This window comes from Diceros bicornis, chromosome 20 (genome assembly GCF_020826845.1).
Source record: "Diceros bicornis minor isolate mBicDic1 chromosome 20, mDicBic1.mat.cur, whole genome shotgun sequence".
Classification (NCBI taxonomy): domain Eukaryota; kingdom Metazoa; phylum Chordata; class Mammalia; order Perissodactyla; family Rhinocerotidae; genus Diceros; species Diceros bicornis.
Window position 1 is genome coordinate 56,132,336 of NC_080759.1, and position 19,370 is coordinate 56,151,705.

The following is a 19,370-nucleotide window of genomic DNA, read 5'->3' on the forward strand; positions in this document are numbered from 1 at the left end:
TTTTCTAGTTTTGGACATTTAACTGTTGATCACATTGAGACACTGTCACATTGGTTCCCCTTAAGGTTTATATGATTCATCCATTAACTGTTCTAAAAAATCACCATGTGATATCTTGCTTGATGTTGAGCATTTTCACCTACTTAAATACCTTAACAAGAAGTCTCTCCCAACTTTGAAAGTTGATTATGTGTGTATTACTGAAAACTAACAAAGAATAAGCCAGACAGAGAAAACCGAGAGAGCCATAACCTAATGGATGGCTGCCATTTATTGAACACTTCACACAGGCCAACACTCAGCTAGGAATGACATATGCCTGATCCCTAATCCTCAGTCCAATTCTGTCATCGGCTCTCTTCCACAGATAAGTAAACAGAGCAGCTAAATCACTTGCTAAAATCTGTACAACAAATTCACGCACAACTAAGATTTGAGCTCAAGTCTTTCTTACTCCAAAATTAAAGCTCTTTCCATTACGCAACCTGCTCAAAAAGGGGAAACATGTCTTAGTTCTAGGGGATTCAACAAAAATATTTTACAAAAGAATTCAACTTCTATTTTTGCTCATACAGCATATGAGTAAGCTTTCATAGTTTTATAGCTTGAGGTTCACAAGATTAGATACAATGAACAGAGGCACTCTATGTATTGGTAAGCGTCTGTGTGCCCACTGTGCACCAGAGAGTAAAGACAAAGCCCCTTCCACAAGGAGCATCCAGATAGTGCAGGAGTCAGGGAAGAGCCAGTGTACTTGAGCGGAGAGGAGCATTACGATGCCCTGAGAGCCCAAATGGGGGCTCCCGGGACATGTTCATGAGCCATAGAAGACTTGCCACGGGTGACACCCAGGCTTGTTCTCAAGCATTCACCAGGTGACAACAGAGGGATGCTCCTGACAGAGGACAGACAGACATAACAGCACCAAGGTGAGAAGAGGCAAAGCACAGGCAGGGATCTGTAAACAGCTCAGCATCTGCAGAGCTGAGTCCAGCGAAGGAAGAGTGGGGGCGAGGCTGCACATCACACAGGGCCTTGCATGCTATCCCAGAGATCTGGGCTATTTGTTCTTGGGGGAATAAGAAGCCATTGAGGGATTATGAAGCAGACTTGAGTTTTAGGATGGTCATGAGGAGATCTGTGGGTCAGGCCTGGAGCCAGCCCAGCATCTCCTATAGTCCCTCTAGCACTAAGTGGTCATCCTGACCCAGGGCAGGATGAAAAGCAGAAGGTGACTTAGGAGAGAGTAAAGAATGTACAATGAACAGAATCAGGTGCCTAATAGGATGGGAGGGGGAGTGACACAGAGGAAGGACAAGACGGGTTTCCACTTAAAGACTGGGAAGGCTGGGGGACAGTGGTGCCATCCACAGAGAGGTGGGACAGGATGAGCTGGAAAACAATGAGATGAGTTTGGGGGGTGCTTTCTTAGAAACGCCTGTGGGGTGCTGAAGTGGAGATACCAAGCTGACTAACATTTAAGACAAACATACTAAGAACTGGAGCCAGAGACAAACAAGATGATTCCTAAATTAAATACAAGTAAAAAGGCTTGCAATGAAATGGAAATATTTTTTACCTTGTGGATCTTATAAATACTAGATTTTAAAACATGTTAAATAAGAAGTGAAAGTCTTAAATTGGACCAAAAGATAAGCTCGAAACAGTTTGTAAGATTTCCCCTAAGAATCTACTCTAACACCAGGATAAAATTTCTACACACCTACCTAGTCTTTTTATCAAAACCCACAAAATTCTTTACATTCCATATGAGACAGAGTTAAGGGAAGGAAAAGAAATAACTGTGTAGTCTATACACTTAGTTTTACTCAAATTTTGTTTAGAAATGAAAGTTTTTAGTCTACAAACTATAGATGATGTGAAGGGTTATTTATAAGAAAAAATTATGATTGATTGAAACTCAACAAAAGTCCAAAAAGCTAGATGAGTAGGGAAAGGCAAACTCCAGCTGAGGGAAGTATCAGAGTGGGATTTGATACACAGAAGATCATGCAACAGAAAGAACTGAAGATGCTGGGGCATTGATTTGCAATGTGATATTAAGATATTACGGTCATAAGGCCCCAGTCCTAGAGTCATCTGAGAAGTTCTTTAAGGGAAGTAATTAAAATGATAATCAACTGAACCAATTATTACTGCACCAACTCCGAGGGATTAGCTGGGGGACAACACGAATGGGTAGAGCATCCCCCCCTGCACAGGTGAGGTTTTTCAAGTCACTTCCTAACCTCTGCTGGGATCCATCCACCTCTGTCTCAACTCATTTTTCTGTCAATGACAAGTAATCCCAGATCCTTGAACTTCTCTTTCCATATCGTGCTTCCTACTTCTTCCATCATCATTGTGTCTTTCCTCTGATTCCTCCATAGCACTATACATTTGAAGAGCTCAGAAAGAGATTTAAAATCCATGTTGGGATCTCACTTATGTTGAAAACAAGACAATAACATAAAGGTTTGAGGATGTGGGGATTGTTGTCACTCTTCCTGATCTTCTTTAAAGGACATCACTACCTCACCTACTTTACATGTCACGCTTGGAGACAGTGCAGCGAGGAAGAATTGCCCATTATTCTCCTTGTTGGGTGCTATCAAAGGCACTTGCATGTTTACAATGTCTCCATTTGCTCACGCATCTGTGTGCCCATTCATTCAATTCCCATGAGTTTATTCATGCATGCATCCATGTAACATTATGTACCCTGGGTGCTGGGACAAATAAAAATATTAAAAAGCTTTGGTTCCTGCCACAGATCTCAGAAGCTCATCTCAAGGCTCAGGGATGTGTGCCAGAAGGACATACAGACAAATAAGCATACTGAAATACGATGTGATGATTCCTGTAGAAAATAATAATAATAACAAAGAGCAGGATGTGATGGGAGTATGACAATTGGGGAGGGGTTCCCACCACGTCAACCTTCATCTCCAGGTCAGTGGTTCCTCACTGGTCACTGGGAGCAGAGGACACTGACCCCTTCACCATCTTAACTCGGCTTCTGGTCCACTCAAGTCTGTCTCCTGGCAGAGCAATTCCAAAGGGGATAGGAAAGCAGAAATGCTCAAGAACTGAGCATAAGGCTTTACAGCATGAGTCCTTTAAACAATGCTAAGACTCAGACCTGCTAAACTTTTAGTAAATTAGACAAAACCACTATATGGACAGAACAGTGGCCCCTCAACATTCACCTGTTAAAGCCCGAACTCCCAAAATGACTGTATTTGCAGAAAGGAAGTAATTAAGGTTAAATGAGTTCATAAGGGTGGAGCCCTGATCTGATAGTATTAGTGTCCCTAGAAGAAACACCAGAGAGCTCTCTCTCTCTCTCTCTCTCTCTCTTCTCTCTCTCTTCCTCTCCCCACCATCTGAGGATACAATGAGAAGGCATCTGTCTGCAAGCCTGTCTGCAAGAGAGCTCTCACCAGAACCCAGCCATGCTGGCACCTGATCTCAGATTTCCAACCTCCAGAACCACGAGAAGTAAATTTTGTTGTTTGAGTCACCCCATCTATGGTATTTTGTTGTGGTAGCCTGAGCTATTAGTATGCCAACTGATGTAATACAACTCTGTTTACCCTCTATCTGTTCTTCTTCCCCTTCCCATCCTTGGTCAGTATCTTGACCTAGAGCTTGAGGCTCAGACATGGCATAGAATGTGAAATTTCAAGAAACCAAAGAAAAGGTTAAAAACGAAATATTTCCAGTTTGGCACACAAAGACATGTTTTTTCTTCTTTCCCTAGAAATTATCCAAAATACCAAAGAGCACGGGAAATGCACATGTAATTTATATTTTCAACAAAATTAGAAGATCAATGGGACCTCCAGACTCCAAAGTGGGTGTGAGGGCTATGAAGCAGACAGGACCCAGTAGAAGAAGACAAGAAAAGACACCAGAGGAGAGAACTCAGAGAGGAGGCCACGGGTGTCAGAAGAGAAGCCAGGAGGCTCCTCTCCAAGGTGAGGGTCCCCTCAGAAGTGTGAAAGCCAAGTCCTGGTTTGCAATCATAGGAACACTGGTGGGAGCCCACCTGGGTTCAGGACGTTCAGGAGGCTGGCCTCCAGAAGGGATGACTTCACCAGGCCCATTGCAGGAAGCAGCCTGCTCTGAGCATGGAGGTCTGTGAGTCAGCATCTCCACCGGCTATGGGAACACAGCTACGTGGTGTCATTTAGCACAGTGATTCACCCCTATAAGTGCTAATGATGATACAGATCAGCAGCAGTAGTAATAGTGTGTAAAACTATAAAACTAGTAGTACTATAACCAGTACTATAACTAGTACTACTATATTACTAGTAGTAATAGTGTGTAGTCCATATTAAAAGAGCATTCTGGGAAATGGAAAATTAAGCCAAAAGTATCAAAAAAACATCAAATCACAGTAAAGTTGCTAGACTTCAAAAATAAAGGAGTCCATTAGGCAGCCAGGCAGAACGATCAATTCTGTTGCAAAGAAAATGAAAAATTCAGGCTGGCCTTAGATTACCACACAACGACCTCGATAAATCCTAAAAAGTAGAAAGAACATAGACGGTTCTCTAATCTTAATGTAAAAAAACTAAAATTAGTAATAAAAGTAGAAAAGAAAAATCACCTATCGCCTGAAAAAAAAAAAAAACTACTAAAGTTTCTCTAGTGTCAAAAAAGAAATTCAAACCAAATCAGCAAAATATCTAGAAAATAATGATGATGGGCACATATAAGGCATGTAAAGTGGGTTTCAGAGGAAAATTTATATCCTTTCGTACTTATATAAATAAATAAGAGAGAAAAGAAAAAGTGGATTAACCATCTAACACAAGAAGTTAGAAATAAAAAAAAAAGCAAAAACAAAACAACCCCCTCCAAAACTAACGTAATTAATAAAGAAATTGAAATTAAAAAAAAAGAAAATCAATAAAAATAATAAATATATCCAAAACTCGTTCTTTGGAGAAATAAAGTAGAATAAACAAAACATTAACTAGATGAATCAGGAATTAACAGAGAAAGGACAAATCCCAAGAATAAGAAAGTGATCAGGGAGAAGTAAACACAAGGACAGAGGTAATTGAAACCATGAAAAGAGATTACTCAATGCTGTGAAATACAATTGAAACCTTGGGTGAAAGAGACTTTAATTATAAGAAAATATCTTCAACAAAAACTCCAAAGAGAAAGTAAATCTAAACAGAAGAATTTTCACAGAAGAAGGGAATGGTATCTAATGAAATCTAATCCACATGAACATCTGAGAGGAGAGGGGATTATCCGTGAGTGGAGCACTCAGAACCATCCCTGGCCCAGGGCCAGAGCTGCCTGTTTATTATGCTGCTCTTGTTATGGTCAAAAGAGATGCAAAATGCTTCATAAGTTATTGGTCAAAGGAATCAAGCAGCAAATTAGAGAAAAACAGCACATGACGTACTGAGTTAATTCCAGAAATTCAAGAATCATTCAATATTACAAAAGGGGAGAAATCATACAATCTTGCCCATGGGTGATAAAAAAAAGTCTCTTGCTAGAGTTCAAGATCCATTCTTTAAAGAAAAAAGACAAAAAATAAGAAAACCTCTCTAAATAGGAATAGATGGTTACTCCCTGCAAATTATAAAATGTATTTAACTTAATCCAAAATTCAGCATATTGCTTAAAGGACAAGCATCAATTCGACTGAATAAAAAGCCAGACAAGTGTGTCTACTACCACCACCTTAATGTTATTTTTTTTCTGGAGGTACTAGGCAAAACAATTGGAAAGAAAAGCTGGTTTTGAAAATCAGAAAGTGGAGAGTCACTTGAAAATGATGTGACTATGTACCTGGAAATCCTAAGAGACTCAAGTCAAAAACTACTACAAACAATGAGAGAATTCATGAGTTTGGAAGAAGTATATTCACCGAAAACCTTTTGAAACCTCTCAACTTTAAAAATAAAATGTGACCATATCACCTATTTTCAAAAATGAGGCAAAGAGCCAATGATAGATGTTAGTTACCCTACCTATCTCAACCATCCCTTGAGAATTCTGTTGCTGGGCCTATGGAGGATAGTTTTGTTTAAACAAGGGTAGAATTCCCATATGTTTCCCAACTCTAAATTTTTCTAGTTTTCCTTTATTTTCCTATGTGTTACCATAAATATCTTCCAAGGAGGTATCTTCGTATGTTGTGCACCATAGAGCTTAGTAATACCTGAGCAGGCAAGAGAAGGGGAACCCCAGCGACCCTCTGGCCTTGGAGAATACATGGAGAGTCTGCAATGACCCACAGAGGGAGAGGAGTGGAACTGCAGTGAGTGTTGGCATCTACAGTGGGTTGAATAGAAACCCCAAAAGTTATGTCCACTGGAAACCTCAGAATATGACCATTTTTGGAATAAGGGTCTTTGTAGATGTAATTAAGTTAAGGATGTTGCTAGGAGATTATTCTGGATTCCGAGTGAGCTCTAAAGACAATGACCAGTGTCTCTATAAGAGACAGAAGAGAAGGAAATGTAGAGACAGAAGAGAAGACGGCCACATGAAGATGGAAGCACAGATTGGAGTTTTGAAGCCCCAAGCCAAGGAATGCCAAGGATTGCTGGCAACGACCAGAAGCTAGGAGAGAGGCATGGGAGCATCCTCCCTCAGAGCATCCAGAGGGAACCAACTCTGTCAATACCTTCTTTTGATTTCTGTGAAAGAATAAATTTCAGAATTTAGAAATTGCTGTTGTTGTAAGCACCCGAGTTTGTGGTAATTTGTTATAGCAGCCCTAAGAAACCAATAGAGTATCTCAGCTGGGGGGCAGTAGGAGTAATGCAAAGAGATGGAGCTGTTTAGGTGCATGTCTCCATAACCACAAAACTGAGATGCAGGATGGGCAGACATACCCTATCAAGGTACCATGTGGCTGGTCTGAGTGAGGGGAAAAGTGCAATCCCTAAGGTTGGCTGGGGAACAGGAGCAGGCTTCTCCAGGAAATAAGACGCTCCAGAGAAAGGGTGGCACAGGAGTCCAACAGGTCCTGCTGGCCAGATGTCCCACTGGCCCCTATAAATGTTTCCTCTTGTGTTTCTCCCTCTCGCTCCTGACAAGGATGAGCTATGACTCAAGGGTTTCCAAAACTAGGCATTCCATTACCCTACACGAGCTCAGATCCACAGGCATTAGCAGAACTTCTGAACTCCACTGGTCAGTGGAGTGTGGGCTTCTAGTACCTCACCAGGATGAAGCTCACTGCCTTGATATGGGTAGGGTACTCTGCAGGATGGTCAATCAGACCAGAGCTGGGCCTGAGGGTCTAACTTACACATTTACGCTCCAATTCTTGCCCTAGTCAAGTCCATAGGTCATCTGGACTTTGATTATTAACATATTTTCCAAAGTACTTTTATGTTCCACTTCTCTTAGCTTCTGTAAAAGTCATTTAAACTAACAAAAATGCATTACTATTGCTGCTGCTGCTGTGTACTTTTTACTGAGGACGAAGGACCCGCCCAGCTTGATAACAGGTTCTTCCTACATGCTAGTTCACTGAATCAGCACCAAGGCCAGCAGCTATTTAAGGAGGTTGGTGTTACTGTTGCCATTTTACAGATGGGAAAACAAAGCAGACTAAAGACTTAGTCCAAGCTCATGAAATGTTGCAGTTTGGTTCTCCAGGAAGCACATTCTGAAACAGAGTTCAGCATTTATTAGAGACTGACTTTGGATCAATGCCCATGGGAATGAAGGACCCGGGACTAGGCAGAGTGAGAAGCTAAGCTGTGATGCAGGTCTGACAACTTGAGACAAACCCACAGAAGCTCTGAAGCTGAAATGGCCCATCAGAATTGTCCTGCATCAGGCCTAAATGGATAGAATTTATACCCCCACCTCAACCACTCATGGATGTGGGCCACCCTCGCAAAGGCATGACCTTGGGCTGGAAGCTCTGTGCAGCAGAGATGTCTTTGAAAGGTCTAACGGCTAAAAGCCAGCTGCTAACAACACCCCAACAACTGGACAACCAGTCTTTCTTTGACGGGGATCTGGGTCACTTCCATGCCCACCACACATAGCTATAAAGTGGGAGAAGCAGAATCCAAACCTAGATTCCAATTGAGGCCAAGGTGCTTGCTCTGTCCATCATCCCACATTCTCTTCCATATTAAGATATTCACAAGTTGCTGAGAAGGATATCAAAAATGATTAACCTAGAGCCTGGCCAGCAGATCTCACATCTCCTAGGGGAGGCAAAAATTGATGCACAATATTCTCGTAGAAGGCATGCTGTGATTACTGCTGCAAAAACGGACAGAAAGTACATCCCCTCCTTGTGCTCTCAGCCTGCCCAGTTCTTTGCACTCCGCAGATGTAATGAGAATTTTGTTCGTCTACCACCAAGCAGTTATTATTATTAATACCTGGTGTTTCTGAGCACTAACTATGTGCCTGGCCCAGTTAAGCCCTTTTCATTTATCAATTCATTTAATCACCCTAATAAGATGCTGCGCTAGGAAGAAGCCATTATTATCATTCCCACTTTATAGATAACTAGGAACATCCCCAGCCCTGCTCTGCTTAGAATTTCTCCCAGTGACTATGTGACATCCTCTCTCCACTGCACCAACTCATTGGGTTTCTCCCTATCTTTAAAGAGATCCCTTAGAACCAAAGCAAAGTTCTTGCTAAAGTCAAGCTGCAGATACATTACTCTCTCAAGTTCATACAACTTAGCAGATTCATCATTCGCCCTGCAAGTGCATGGAAGGATCCCTGTGTGACTCCCCTTGGGGGTGCTGATTTTCTCATTGTCTTCAAAGGGTTTTGAAGAGCAATTACTGATGGTTTACTAACTGAATAGAACCAGTATCTTTCAAAAACCATCCTCCAAAATAAACATTTGGAATGGACAGAGCCTCAGACCTTTGTATATAATGGAACAAAGATACATAGGTTGGTGTCAGTACAAGGAAAATCATCTGTCAAAATGTCAATGAGTGAAATGTGTCACTCAGCCAACATTTAATCAATCTGTAATGATGTATCATATTTGACATGAATCCATTGCTTTGCATGGACAGAGAGCACAGCGTTCAGATGACAGATTCAAGAAGAGGATAGAGACAGCTGATGGGTGACCGACCTGCATTTTTCTTTTCTTTTCTTTTTTTTTTTTTTTTTTTTTTGTGAGGAAGATCAACCCTGAGCTAACATCCATGCCAATCCTCCTCTTTTTGCTGAGGAAGACCAGCTCTGAGCTAACATCTATTGCCAATCCTCCTCCTTTTTTTCCACAAAGCCCGAGCAGATAGTGTATGTCATAGTTGCACATCCTTCTAGTTGCTGTATGTGGGACACCACCTTAGCATGGCCGGAGAAGCGGTGCGTCGGTGCACGCCTGGGATCCGAACCAGGGCCACCAGTAGCGGAGCACGTGCACTTAACTGCTAAGCCACGGGGCCGGCCCCCCGCATTTTTCATTTTTCAAGAAATCCTTCTTTTTTATGCTCCTTTCATCAAATCTCCAAGAGAAAAATCGTCATCCGATAGCACTTCCTTTACCTCTGATCCCCTCCCCAAAACAGCCTCAACAATGTTGGAAAATAAACTAGGTCTCATTCCATCATTACAGTGAAACAGTTAATTACCACCATGAAAGTTCTCTGTCTCAAACATTCTCCTAGTTTCATTCTAGAAACTGCAGAGTGAGTATCTGTAAAGTGATTTGTTGTCCTGCAGGAAGGTGCTCATCTGTGTGGTTGTTGTTCAAGCGCCCTACCACATCTCTCTGGTGGGATGAGGGTGCAAACTTCCTGCTATTTAGAGGAGAAGGGGGTTTATCTGTCAGGCTTGAGGAAGGATGAGGAAAGAGATAGGAGAGCAGGGATGTACAGTGCATGTAGATTTGCTTTAGGATTTAGTCACACTAAGCATTTTCCTGTTTTCACCTCTTCTCCATGCTTATCCCACTCCTTCCAAATTATAACACCTTTTGAGCAGAGGAACGACAGCTTGCTGAAACAGGATATGGACTCTACTCCCTCAATAACTAGATGCTACACAAAGCGATCAGTGGTACAGTCTCCTTTTCTTCCCCTCTTGTGGAAAATATTAATATCCTGTGCTTCTCTAAAGACAAAATATTAGGAACAGAGATCCAAATTCCTAACAATTAGTCTCTTCCACAGCAGAAACCGGGCAGCTGGTAACCTGCTGTTTTTCCTTTGAGCTTCTCAGATTAGATCCTAAATGCAATTTAATTCCAGACTCCAATATACAGTTCCTGAATTATACTGAAAAAGAATCAGTTATGTAAGAAATTTGCATTACTACTGATTACAATCTTGCCTTAGATGACAGGCCATATTTTCTATTTTAGGTCTAAACTAAAATTTTTCAAATTGTATCACAACTTAAATACATTAAAGTATCCACCGCATAAAGGAATCCCATAAAATTTCTCTGAAATGTGAGTAATCCTGATAGAAAATCAATAGGCACTCCCTTAGCTTATCTTCTTTAATAAATATGGATTTTCATATAACTGGCTTGCTAAAGAAATCTATATTCAAATCCTCCCTCTCTCACGGGAAAATAAAAGATATATGAAATGAAAATTCAGAATGGCTACAAATACCAAGGAAATAAAAAATAAGAAAAGTAAGTCTTAAATACAAGATGTAATCGTGATACACAAATGGGAATATCTGGAAATTCCTTGAGGATGGTTCAGTGTCTTGCTGACGGTGATGCTGACCTATAGAAGTTTAGCAAACGGAGAACAGAAAAGATGTATATTTAAGACGACATAAGCACTAAGCAAGCACAGGCTGTATACAAGACCAAGCTCCTGACCGATGGACCCACTGCCCCTGTCTGGGAGGCAATATCCTGCCTGGCTTCCTAACCTGTCTAACGGCTGCATAACTGTCGCCCTCCAGGGTCCAAGCAGGAGGCAGCCTCCACTGCATGAGGAGGGAGGTTTCATCGTGTTTTGCTAGCCTCAGTTTCCCTTTTCCCCGATACAATCAGAAGCAAAAAAGACTCCTTGCTGTTCTCATGGAACTTTCAGCCCAATGCATGTTATCCTACTGATATAGATAAAATTCTTGTGTTCTAGTTAATTACAAATTGCTAAGGGCTTTTGGTACCGATGCTAAATTTATGATAGATAAATATTCTTCTTAAATAGACAATACGAAACTGCTCTTTTAAAAGTTTCCTGATATTTACATATTTTCTTCCCGTCATTACTAAGGGATTCCAGATTCCCTTAACAATCCCAGATTGCAGAAAACATTTTCTTTGAAACGCAGTTAGGAAAACAAAAAGACGGAAAAGAATTAGAAGAAAAGTTGCCAAGACCAGTACAAAGGGAATCACAGAGAGTAGCTGGAAAGAGTGTCTTTCTCTCACACAAATAAACTCTGCTCAAAACATGTTCCTTCTCGCCTCTTCCTCGTTGCATCCTCATCCTCTGTCTTTCTTGTCCTTCCCCTTCCTTCCTGAATAACTCATTGCCCAGCCATCAGGCGAGGCAGAGCAAGGAAGCGTCTGTACCCAGAGGGGATGGGGAAAGACAAATTCGTACAGGGTGACAAAGATGGGCTGCGTGCAAGGAGTGTCTACAGTGGGGAAAGTCAAGTATAGGGGACAGAGCCTGAGCTTGGGGAGGGGACACCCTCTCATGGATGGGGTGTCAGAGGCTTATCTGGGGGCAGGACACCCTCACAGAGATGGGGTGTCAGAGCCGGAGCCAGGGGCGGGGACACCCTCACAGGGATGGACTGTCAGAGCCTGAGCTTGGGGGCACACTTTCACAGAGATGGGATGTCAGAGCCTGAGCCGGGGGAGGGGAAACCCTCACAAGGATGGAGTGTCAGAGCCTGAGCCAGGGGAGGGGACACCCTCCCAGGGATGGGGTGTCAGAGCCTGAGCTGGGGTTAGAACACCCTCCCAGGGATGGGGTGTCAGAGCCTGAGCTGGGGGAAGGGGACATGCTTCGGAGGAAAGGAAGCTGGGCCACGTGAGAAGGCACCTGTGCAGGTAGAGGGAGTGGCAACTGAGATAGGAGATTGTTTACATACAGGGATTCATCAAATAAATAAATATATTAAGGATCATGGGAGCTAAATTTTTTTCACTATTGCTCAACGGAGCCACAATGAAAGGGATAAAACTGTTATGAAACCTATGGTGGGTTGGAAATGGAAATACCATTCACCTTCACCAGTGTGAAGTCATGGTGTTTAATATGTAAGTATACATAAAAATAAAGCACACATAAGTGTGTGTGGCCCTGGTCCTGGAGTACTAACACCCCAATGGCGGTGGAAAAACCCAAAGCCCAGACCTGGCCCCTAAGAATGCCATTCCTCATTAAAAAGAACCAGGGCTCCTTGGAACGGTGGCTGATTTTAGGGCAGGGAAAGCACATGATGAGCTTGAAACATCTCGTTGTGCCAGAAAGCAAGGAAGTGTTCAAAGAATGGTGGGGATACATCAAAAGGTACAGAAGCCAGCTTGAAGGGGCACCCACTGGACACACCTGAGACCATATGGACATCAAAATAAATAGTGATGGCAATGGCTTGTAACCTATTGAAGAGAATACGAAAACACAAGACCTTGTAGATATAAATAAATAAGTAAATTGAAAGATTGATGAGAAACAGGATACTTGCCTAGTTTCACAGTACCCCTCCACAAAATATGTATTAATTAAAAAGAGGAAAATAGTAATTTCAAAGAGGAAAAGCCTGGTGCCCAGCACCATAATAGTAATGATCACCATAAGCAATGAGACCCTGATAAAATGTGATGTGCACACACCGCCACATCTGTGATTCCTGCCAAAGATGCATCACCTGAATCTATTTACAAGGAAACATCAGACACCCCACACTGAAGGACATTTTACAAAATAATTGGCCTGCAATCTTTGAAAGTTTTAAGATTGTGAAAGCTAAAGAAAGACTAAGGAATTGTCCCAGAATGAAAGAGACTAAAGAGACTTGAGAACACTGCAATGTGTGATGCCGATCTAGGCCCTTCTGCCATAAAAGACATTTTTGGGAAAGCTGGAGGAATCCAAATGGCAGTAACAGAACAATGAGAATTTTCTGATTTTCATGGTTGTGTAGGAGAATGGTATTGTAGGAAACACACACTAAGGCATTTGGGGGTGAAGGGACATCAGATTGGCAACCTATCTTTAAATGGCTTAGGGAAAAAAATTCTCTGTACTGGATTTGCCACTTATTGCTAGGTCTGTGGCTGTTTCAAACTAAAAGTAAAAAAATGTATTAGGGATTCTACTTTATGTTTAAATATGTTAGGAAATATTATCCATAATTTTCAGTTGTTAATTAAATTTCCTCAATTAGATGGTATATCATAGCCTGAGAATGGATTCTACTTTAAGACAAACGCTGGGAAAATGAATTTCCTGAGAACAATGAACTCTGTTACTCAACACAGAAAGGAAGAGTATTTTATTCCTATTAAGTCAGTATTTTGCTTAACAGACAAGAACTATACGCTATCTAATGGATTTCCAGTGTTCAAAAAATAAAATGAAACAAAAAATTCTTAATGTGGATCCATGCTAAATAAGACGCACTCTTTCTTTGATGGTTTGGAAGGCAGGGTGAATTGATCATCACCGATGGGCAACCTCTTTCTTTATATTAGACCAATATCCTTTACTTCAAATAGTTTTGCTTTAAATACTTACACCACAGCAACACAGCCACCCAATCTGTAGCATTCTGACTTATATACACTCTTCACAAAAAGAGAATTCAATAAAGTGTTTTTCTCACGTCGCAAAGCCCTGTTATTTTTAGGTTATATTTTCAGCTCTCTTCTTCATTACTGTGATGTTTACCTATAAACCTTCCATTTAAAATCTGTTGGCATATTTTGCCTTTCCCAGCTCTTCACAACATTATGAAATTATTTCTGAAAGGAGGGAAAACTGACCTAATGTTTTTCTGCTCCTTTCAATGTTATTCTTGTACGAAATACTATGGAATGAAGATTTTTATCCTTTTTACTATTCCAGAATTATCCTATCTCTGGCTTTCCACTGATAAGAAGTATTTTTCTTTGTTAGTTTTGGAAATTAAGTAAATAAAAATTTAAGATTGTATTCTTTCCCTATTTTTTCTTTACCAATGCAAGAAAATAAAAGTGCTTTAAAAAAAAACAAAACTGAATACAGTACTTAACGACCTAGAATACGCCAGCTTCCTCGCAAAGCACTTACTTTTTCCTTTTTTTTAACCCCATTTGATCCTCAGACGCAGGTGTTATAATCCTCATTTCCCAGGTATTTTTTCTATGACGTCTGGCCCACTGGACACTTTATTTATTCACGAAGGGGCAGAAGAGATAGGTACACAATGTTCAAGGGATGTGTTCCAGGCTACCCCACACCCAGGCAGGTGCTGGGAGCCATGAACTACATGTGAGTGCCCCACTGCCTGTGTGATGAGGGCTTTCCTGCAGTGCTTTCCATAATGTGGGCTGGAAGAGGAGACTGTGGACTCGTTCCTGTTGCAAAAGCACACCCACCGCCCTGACTTGCCTGTGACCACCTCAGGTTGAGCTTAACGGCCCCACTAAAGGGAGGGGGGAAGAGTGGAATTTATGGAGAAAGGAGAAATGTCCCATAAATATCCTCAGGGGAAGCTCTGAACTGCAGAAAAAGGAAGCACAAGCTGAGGCAGAGTTTGTGTAAAAAGGAACATTTCTGCCACCTCTTCCCAGGCACAGCCGGGTTATCTCTTCTTTTAATAAAACACCCACCTTCATGCTTTCACTTGATTGGTTATTGACCAGCCTCCATCTGGGTCTCGGGGGTGCAGGTTACTGGGACGTGTCTACTCTGTTCAGTCACAGGGAACGCACGGAAGAACAGAGCTTTCCTCTGCTTCCTGGGAGTGAACGTTGCTTAGTAATAGCTGAACCAGTCAGTGTGAGACTGCAGCCCACTGTGCAAAATCAGGGGTCACAGCTCCACACTCACTCAGTGCTGACAAAGGATGTTCCACAAACACGAGTCCTTCAGGCGACTCTCAATGAGCAAGTATTACTAGATCAAGATTGAGAAAAGGGGGCCCTAGAAAGCTTTCCAACCAGAGAGATTACTACAGACACAAGGGTAAGTCTCCAGCTCCATCTCAAGTTTCCAAATAAAACACTCCATCAAGTGAATGACAAACTGGTTTCTCAGACCCCGCAGGGCTCCAGTGACCCACGTCTAAAATCCCCTTCCAACAGCAATGCTGCTCATAACACTTCTCTCAGCCCCACTGCATTTGACACCATGGCTGCATTTGTCATGCTTGATTCCAACAGAGCAAAATACAATACTTTTTACAGGTAAAAAGGAGACTGTTAGGAATAACTCGCAACCACTGGCCCTCATGTCTATGGACGTACATAACAGGAAATCGAATCCCTTTTTAAATGCTTGTAACTAATTAAATAAAATGGTTTCTTTGAAATGCCATTTACTAGTAAAGCTAGATTTGCTGTTGTAGCATTTTAAAGAACTTTTTTGGTAATGTGCATGAACCTACCAGAAGATTAAGAAACAGAGATATCTCTGTCCTCTGTAAAGAGGGGGTTTTAGATATCAAGGTAGAGAGAGGTGGGGACATTTATTAATTTAACTAAGTTATTTCACCCTAAAAATAAGAACGCTAAATTATAACACATAATAAGAACCACTTTTAACCATCAAAATCATACCACTATTCAGCAGTCAGCAAAATGGAATTGCCATTTCCAATTTTCACTGTTGCAAATTGCTAAGTGATAATTGGTTCCACTGATAGAGGTGGGATGTGGCTGGCTACCCAATAGCAATACTCAGAGTCAACATCAGAGAGCAGAAGTTGCGCACCTGCCAGGTACAGCCACCAGTCATACCCTGAGCAGGGGCGTGGCACCTCCGGCACCCCCAGCAGGATGCCGAAGGTCACCTGGCAGAGGCAGAGATGCACTCACCTGCCAGACCAGGTGCTCCTTGGCCCCAGGTGTCGAAGACAGGCACACGCTCAGCACGATGGTGTGGGAGGAGGAGGTGAGCACACTGGCAATGATGGCATCTCGCATGTTGAAGGGTAGCATGGTGTACACCACGAAGATGATGAAGAGGAAGAATGATACCTGCAGGTGGGAAAGAACAGTGAGAGTCACAGAGAAGCCCCAGTCCCAAGCGCTTCCTCCCTCCTTCCCATAAAGGCTGCATAAAACAACATGAACCGTGCCCGCGTAAGACATAGTATGACAGAGCAAGACAGCATGTTCAAACAAACCCACTGGATTCCAATAAAGGACCAACTGTTGTGATGGAGAAAAAGTTTTTTTCAAAAGTTGGGGATTTCCGGTTTTGGTATCCAAACCATTGCAGACATTAGGTTAATTTGAGCACGTCATGGGTATGGACGCAAAGCTGGTCTTAAATCCTCAGGGTTTTGTATCTGTGCTTTAGAACACACATGTGGATTCTTTAAGCTATCTATCAAACTGTTTGAGGAGACCCAGGGAGAGTGGATATGTGTTGTCCGTGGGAGTTAGTGAAGGTAGATGCAAAGAGCATGGACATGTAATAAAACAAAACAGCTCAGAGATGGTTCTGCTGCTGTGAAAACAGTTTGGCTGTTTCTCAAAAAGTTAAAAATAAGATTATCATATGACTCAGCAATTCTACTCCTAAGTATATACCCTAAAGAACTGAAATCAGGGACTCAAACAAACACATGCACACACTGGTTCATAAAAGCACTATTCAATAGCCAAAAGGTGGAGACAACACAAACGTTCATCAAGGGATGATTGGATAAACAGCATGTGGTATATCCATACAATGGAATACTTCTCAGCCATAAAAAGGAATGAAGTACTGATACATACTACAATGTAGATGAACCTCAAAAGCATTATGCTAAGTGAATGAAGCTAGGGCAAAAGACCCCATATTGTATGATTCCATTTATATGAAATATCCAGAATAAGTAAATATATAGAGACAAAAGCAGATTGAGGGTTGCCAGGGCATGGGGCAGTGGAGAATGGGAAGTAAGTGCCTAATAGTTATAGAGTTTCCTTCTGGAGTGATGAAAAACGTTTTGGAACTAGATAGACACGGTGGCTGCACAACACTGAATGTAGTAGATGCCACTGAATTCTTCCCTTTAAAATGGCTAATTTATGTTATATGACTGTCACCTCAATAAAAAAAATCAATATAAAACAGCTTAGAGAAAGGTTTGGAATGGAAAAGAAAATGGTTTAGTAGGTAATAAAGCAGGCCATCTTCATTACAAAAGAAGCAGAGACAGAAGAAAATCGAAAAGGATAAAAAGGTGATCAATCAAGTGGAAAAAGGACCGAGGCCAGGGAAACGGGGAGCGTGGCATTCAGTGAGCTCTGCCGCACAGCCCCACTCAAAACCCCAAGTGGAGCTAAGAAAAGAGCCGGCCCCGCTTCCACAGTGTGACCTGTGTAACTTTAAGGAACCCTAAATCCCAGCAAAGCAGGAGGATGGGGAGACACCACACCAGCTGTTCTGCTTTGAGTCAGGGTGTGAGTACATGAGAAGGCTCTGCTCCTGGGGACTTAGAGAGGGAAGCCTGGGCAGACACCAGGCTCTTTCCCCCTCCTACACAGTCACAGGAAGCTGCACTGCACATCACAATCGAAAAGTAACTGACTGCACAGACTCTGTGTAGCAGGGCTCCTCAGCCTGGGCACTATTCACATCGGGCTGGGCAACTCCTTGTGAGAGGCGCTGGTGTGTGCAACGCAGGATGTTTACAGCATCCCTGGCTTCTGCCCACTAGATGCCAGTAGCACCTCCCCCTTCAAAGCTGTGACAATTGATAATCTCTCCAGACATCCCCAAATGTCTTCCAGGGAGTAATATCACCTCTGATTGAGAAGCATTAAGCTATAAGAAAAATTTCTTTGAAGAAGGAGAAAAACAACTGTTGCATAATCATAGCTTATTGAGAAAATTAAATTTACTTTGGAATCCCTAATATCCAGCAAATTTACAGGAAATATTTTCAATTAAGATATTGTTAGTTTTACACATAGCATTTATGTAAAACCTCATATCCTACAACAGGTATTAAATGAATATTTTCTGATATCAGAATTGACAATCAATTACAAAAGAAAACCTCCCTTTTATAGCTACATAGTTTTCTTTTAATGCAAAGAAGTGTAGCATTTCTTTGAAATTATCATAACTTTTGAACAGCTTAATTTTGGACAGCTTTAAAACTCAAATTATGTCAATTAATATACACTTCTGCAAACATTTTGAGCTTTGAAATGGAAGCGCACAGAAGGCTTATCTACAGCAACCAAATGGAGAATAGACATTCGGTTTTCCGAATGAAATTGCTCCTGTTAAGTATTCATTATTGGATGAAAAAATGAAAATTTTAAAGGTCAATTAAGCAAGTGACATTAAATTAAGTTTTGGATTTCAGTGGCAGCATTTCAGGAGCTCAGCTGGTGGTGCCTGCGCAGCATTCCACAGGCTGGACGGGGAGGAAGAAAGTCAAGTGCGGTTTCAAGTCCCACAGGGGAACGTTCTTCTCTTATTAATCCCAGAGGGCTCTAATTTTTTTGAGCCTGTTTTCCAAAGCAACTTCAAATAGGGCCATATGTAAAACCAAAATGGATTTGGCACATCTAAAGAATGTGTGGGTAAAAAGCTCCAAAAACTCAAATGCAGTCGCTTGGGTTCCATGGGGACATTTCTGTGACTGAGATTCCCCTTGCAGGTATCTCTGCCCAGAGGCTGAAGATAGGAGCCCTTGATCGGGTTACTGAGACCCCGCACAGAAACCCCAGATTAGTTAATATCTGGAGTGGCAGCACTTATGTGGATAAGGCGGTTTCTAGTATTTCTCTGAACTCTAGCCTGACATTTGCCTTTTGCAAGACATACATATCTTCCCACAGGTCTACGAGAACCTCAGGCTCCACAAGTTCCAAACCAACTTAGAGCTTCTCCTTTATGTTCTTGAACTTGTTCCTTTTGCAGGATAACTCTCTTCTGCCCATGATAGCTTGGTCTCCAAACAACCCACATGCAAACCTTTGAGCGTCACCTCTGACAATGCTCCTGCACGTCCACACTCAAACACAGTCTTCTTCCTTGAGGACTCCAGTGGACTGCATGTCTGTCTGCTCCTCTCCACCCTCACTTCCACTAGGGTGGCTCACTACCTTTCCATCTGTTAGGAAATATGCCTCCATACTTTCTCTCACTCCTTCTTCTCCCCCTACCTCAACAAGGGAACCAGAGTGTGTATCCTTCCTCACTTTTGCCCATTCCACCCCTTTCTCCATGTTTCTGGTAATCATTAGGA

At 41.9% G+C, this 19,370-nt stretch overlaps 1 protein-coding gene across 1 annotated transcript in view; it reads right to left on the reverse strand.

Annotated features, from left to right (window-relative positions):
- The window catches only part of ADCY2 (adenylate cyclase 2), a 278,833-nt gene extending 262,570 nt beyond the window's left edge, over positions 1-16,263 (reverse strand). The window contains exon 1 of the mRNA XM_058563511.1: positions 15,988-16,263. Coding sequence (XP_058419494.1) covers positions 15,988-16,263 — 276 coding nt within the window. The remainder of the gene's footprint in view (positions 1-15,987) is intronic.
- Positions 16,264-19,370: the final 3,107 nt, after the last annotated feature.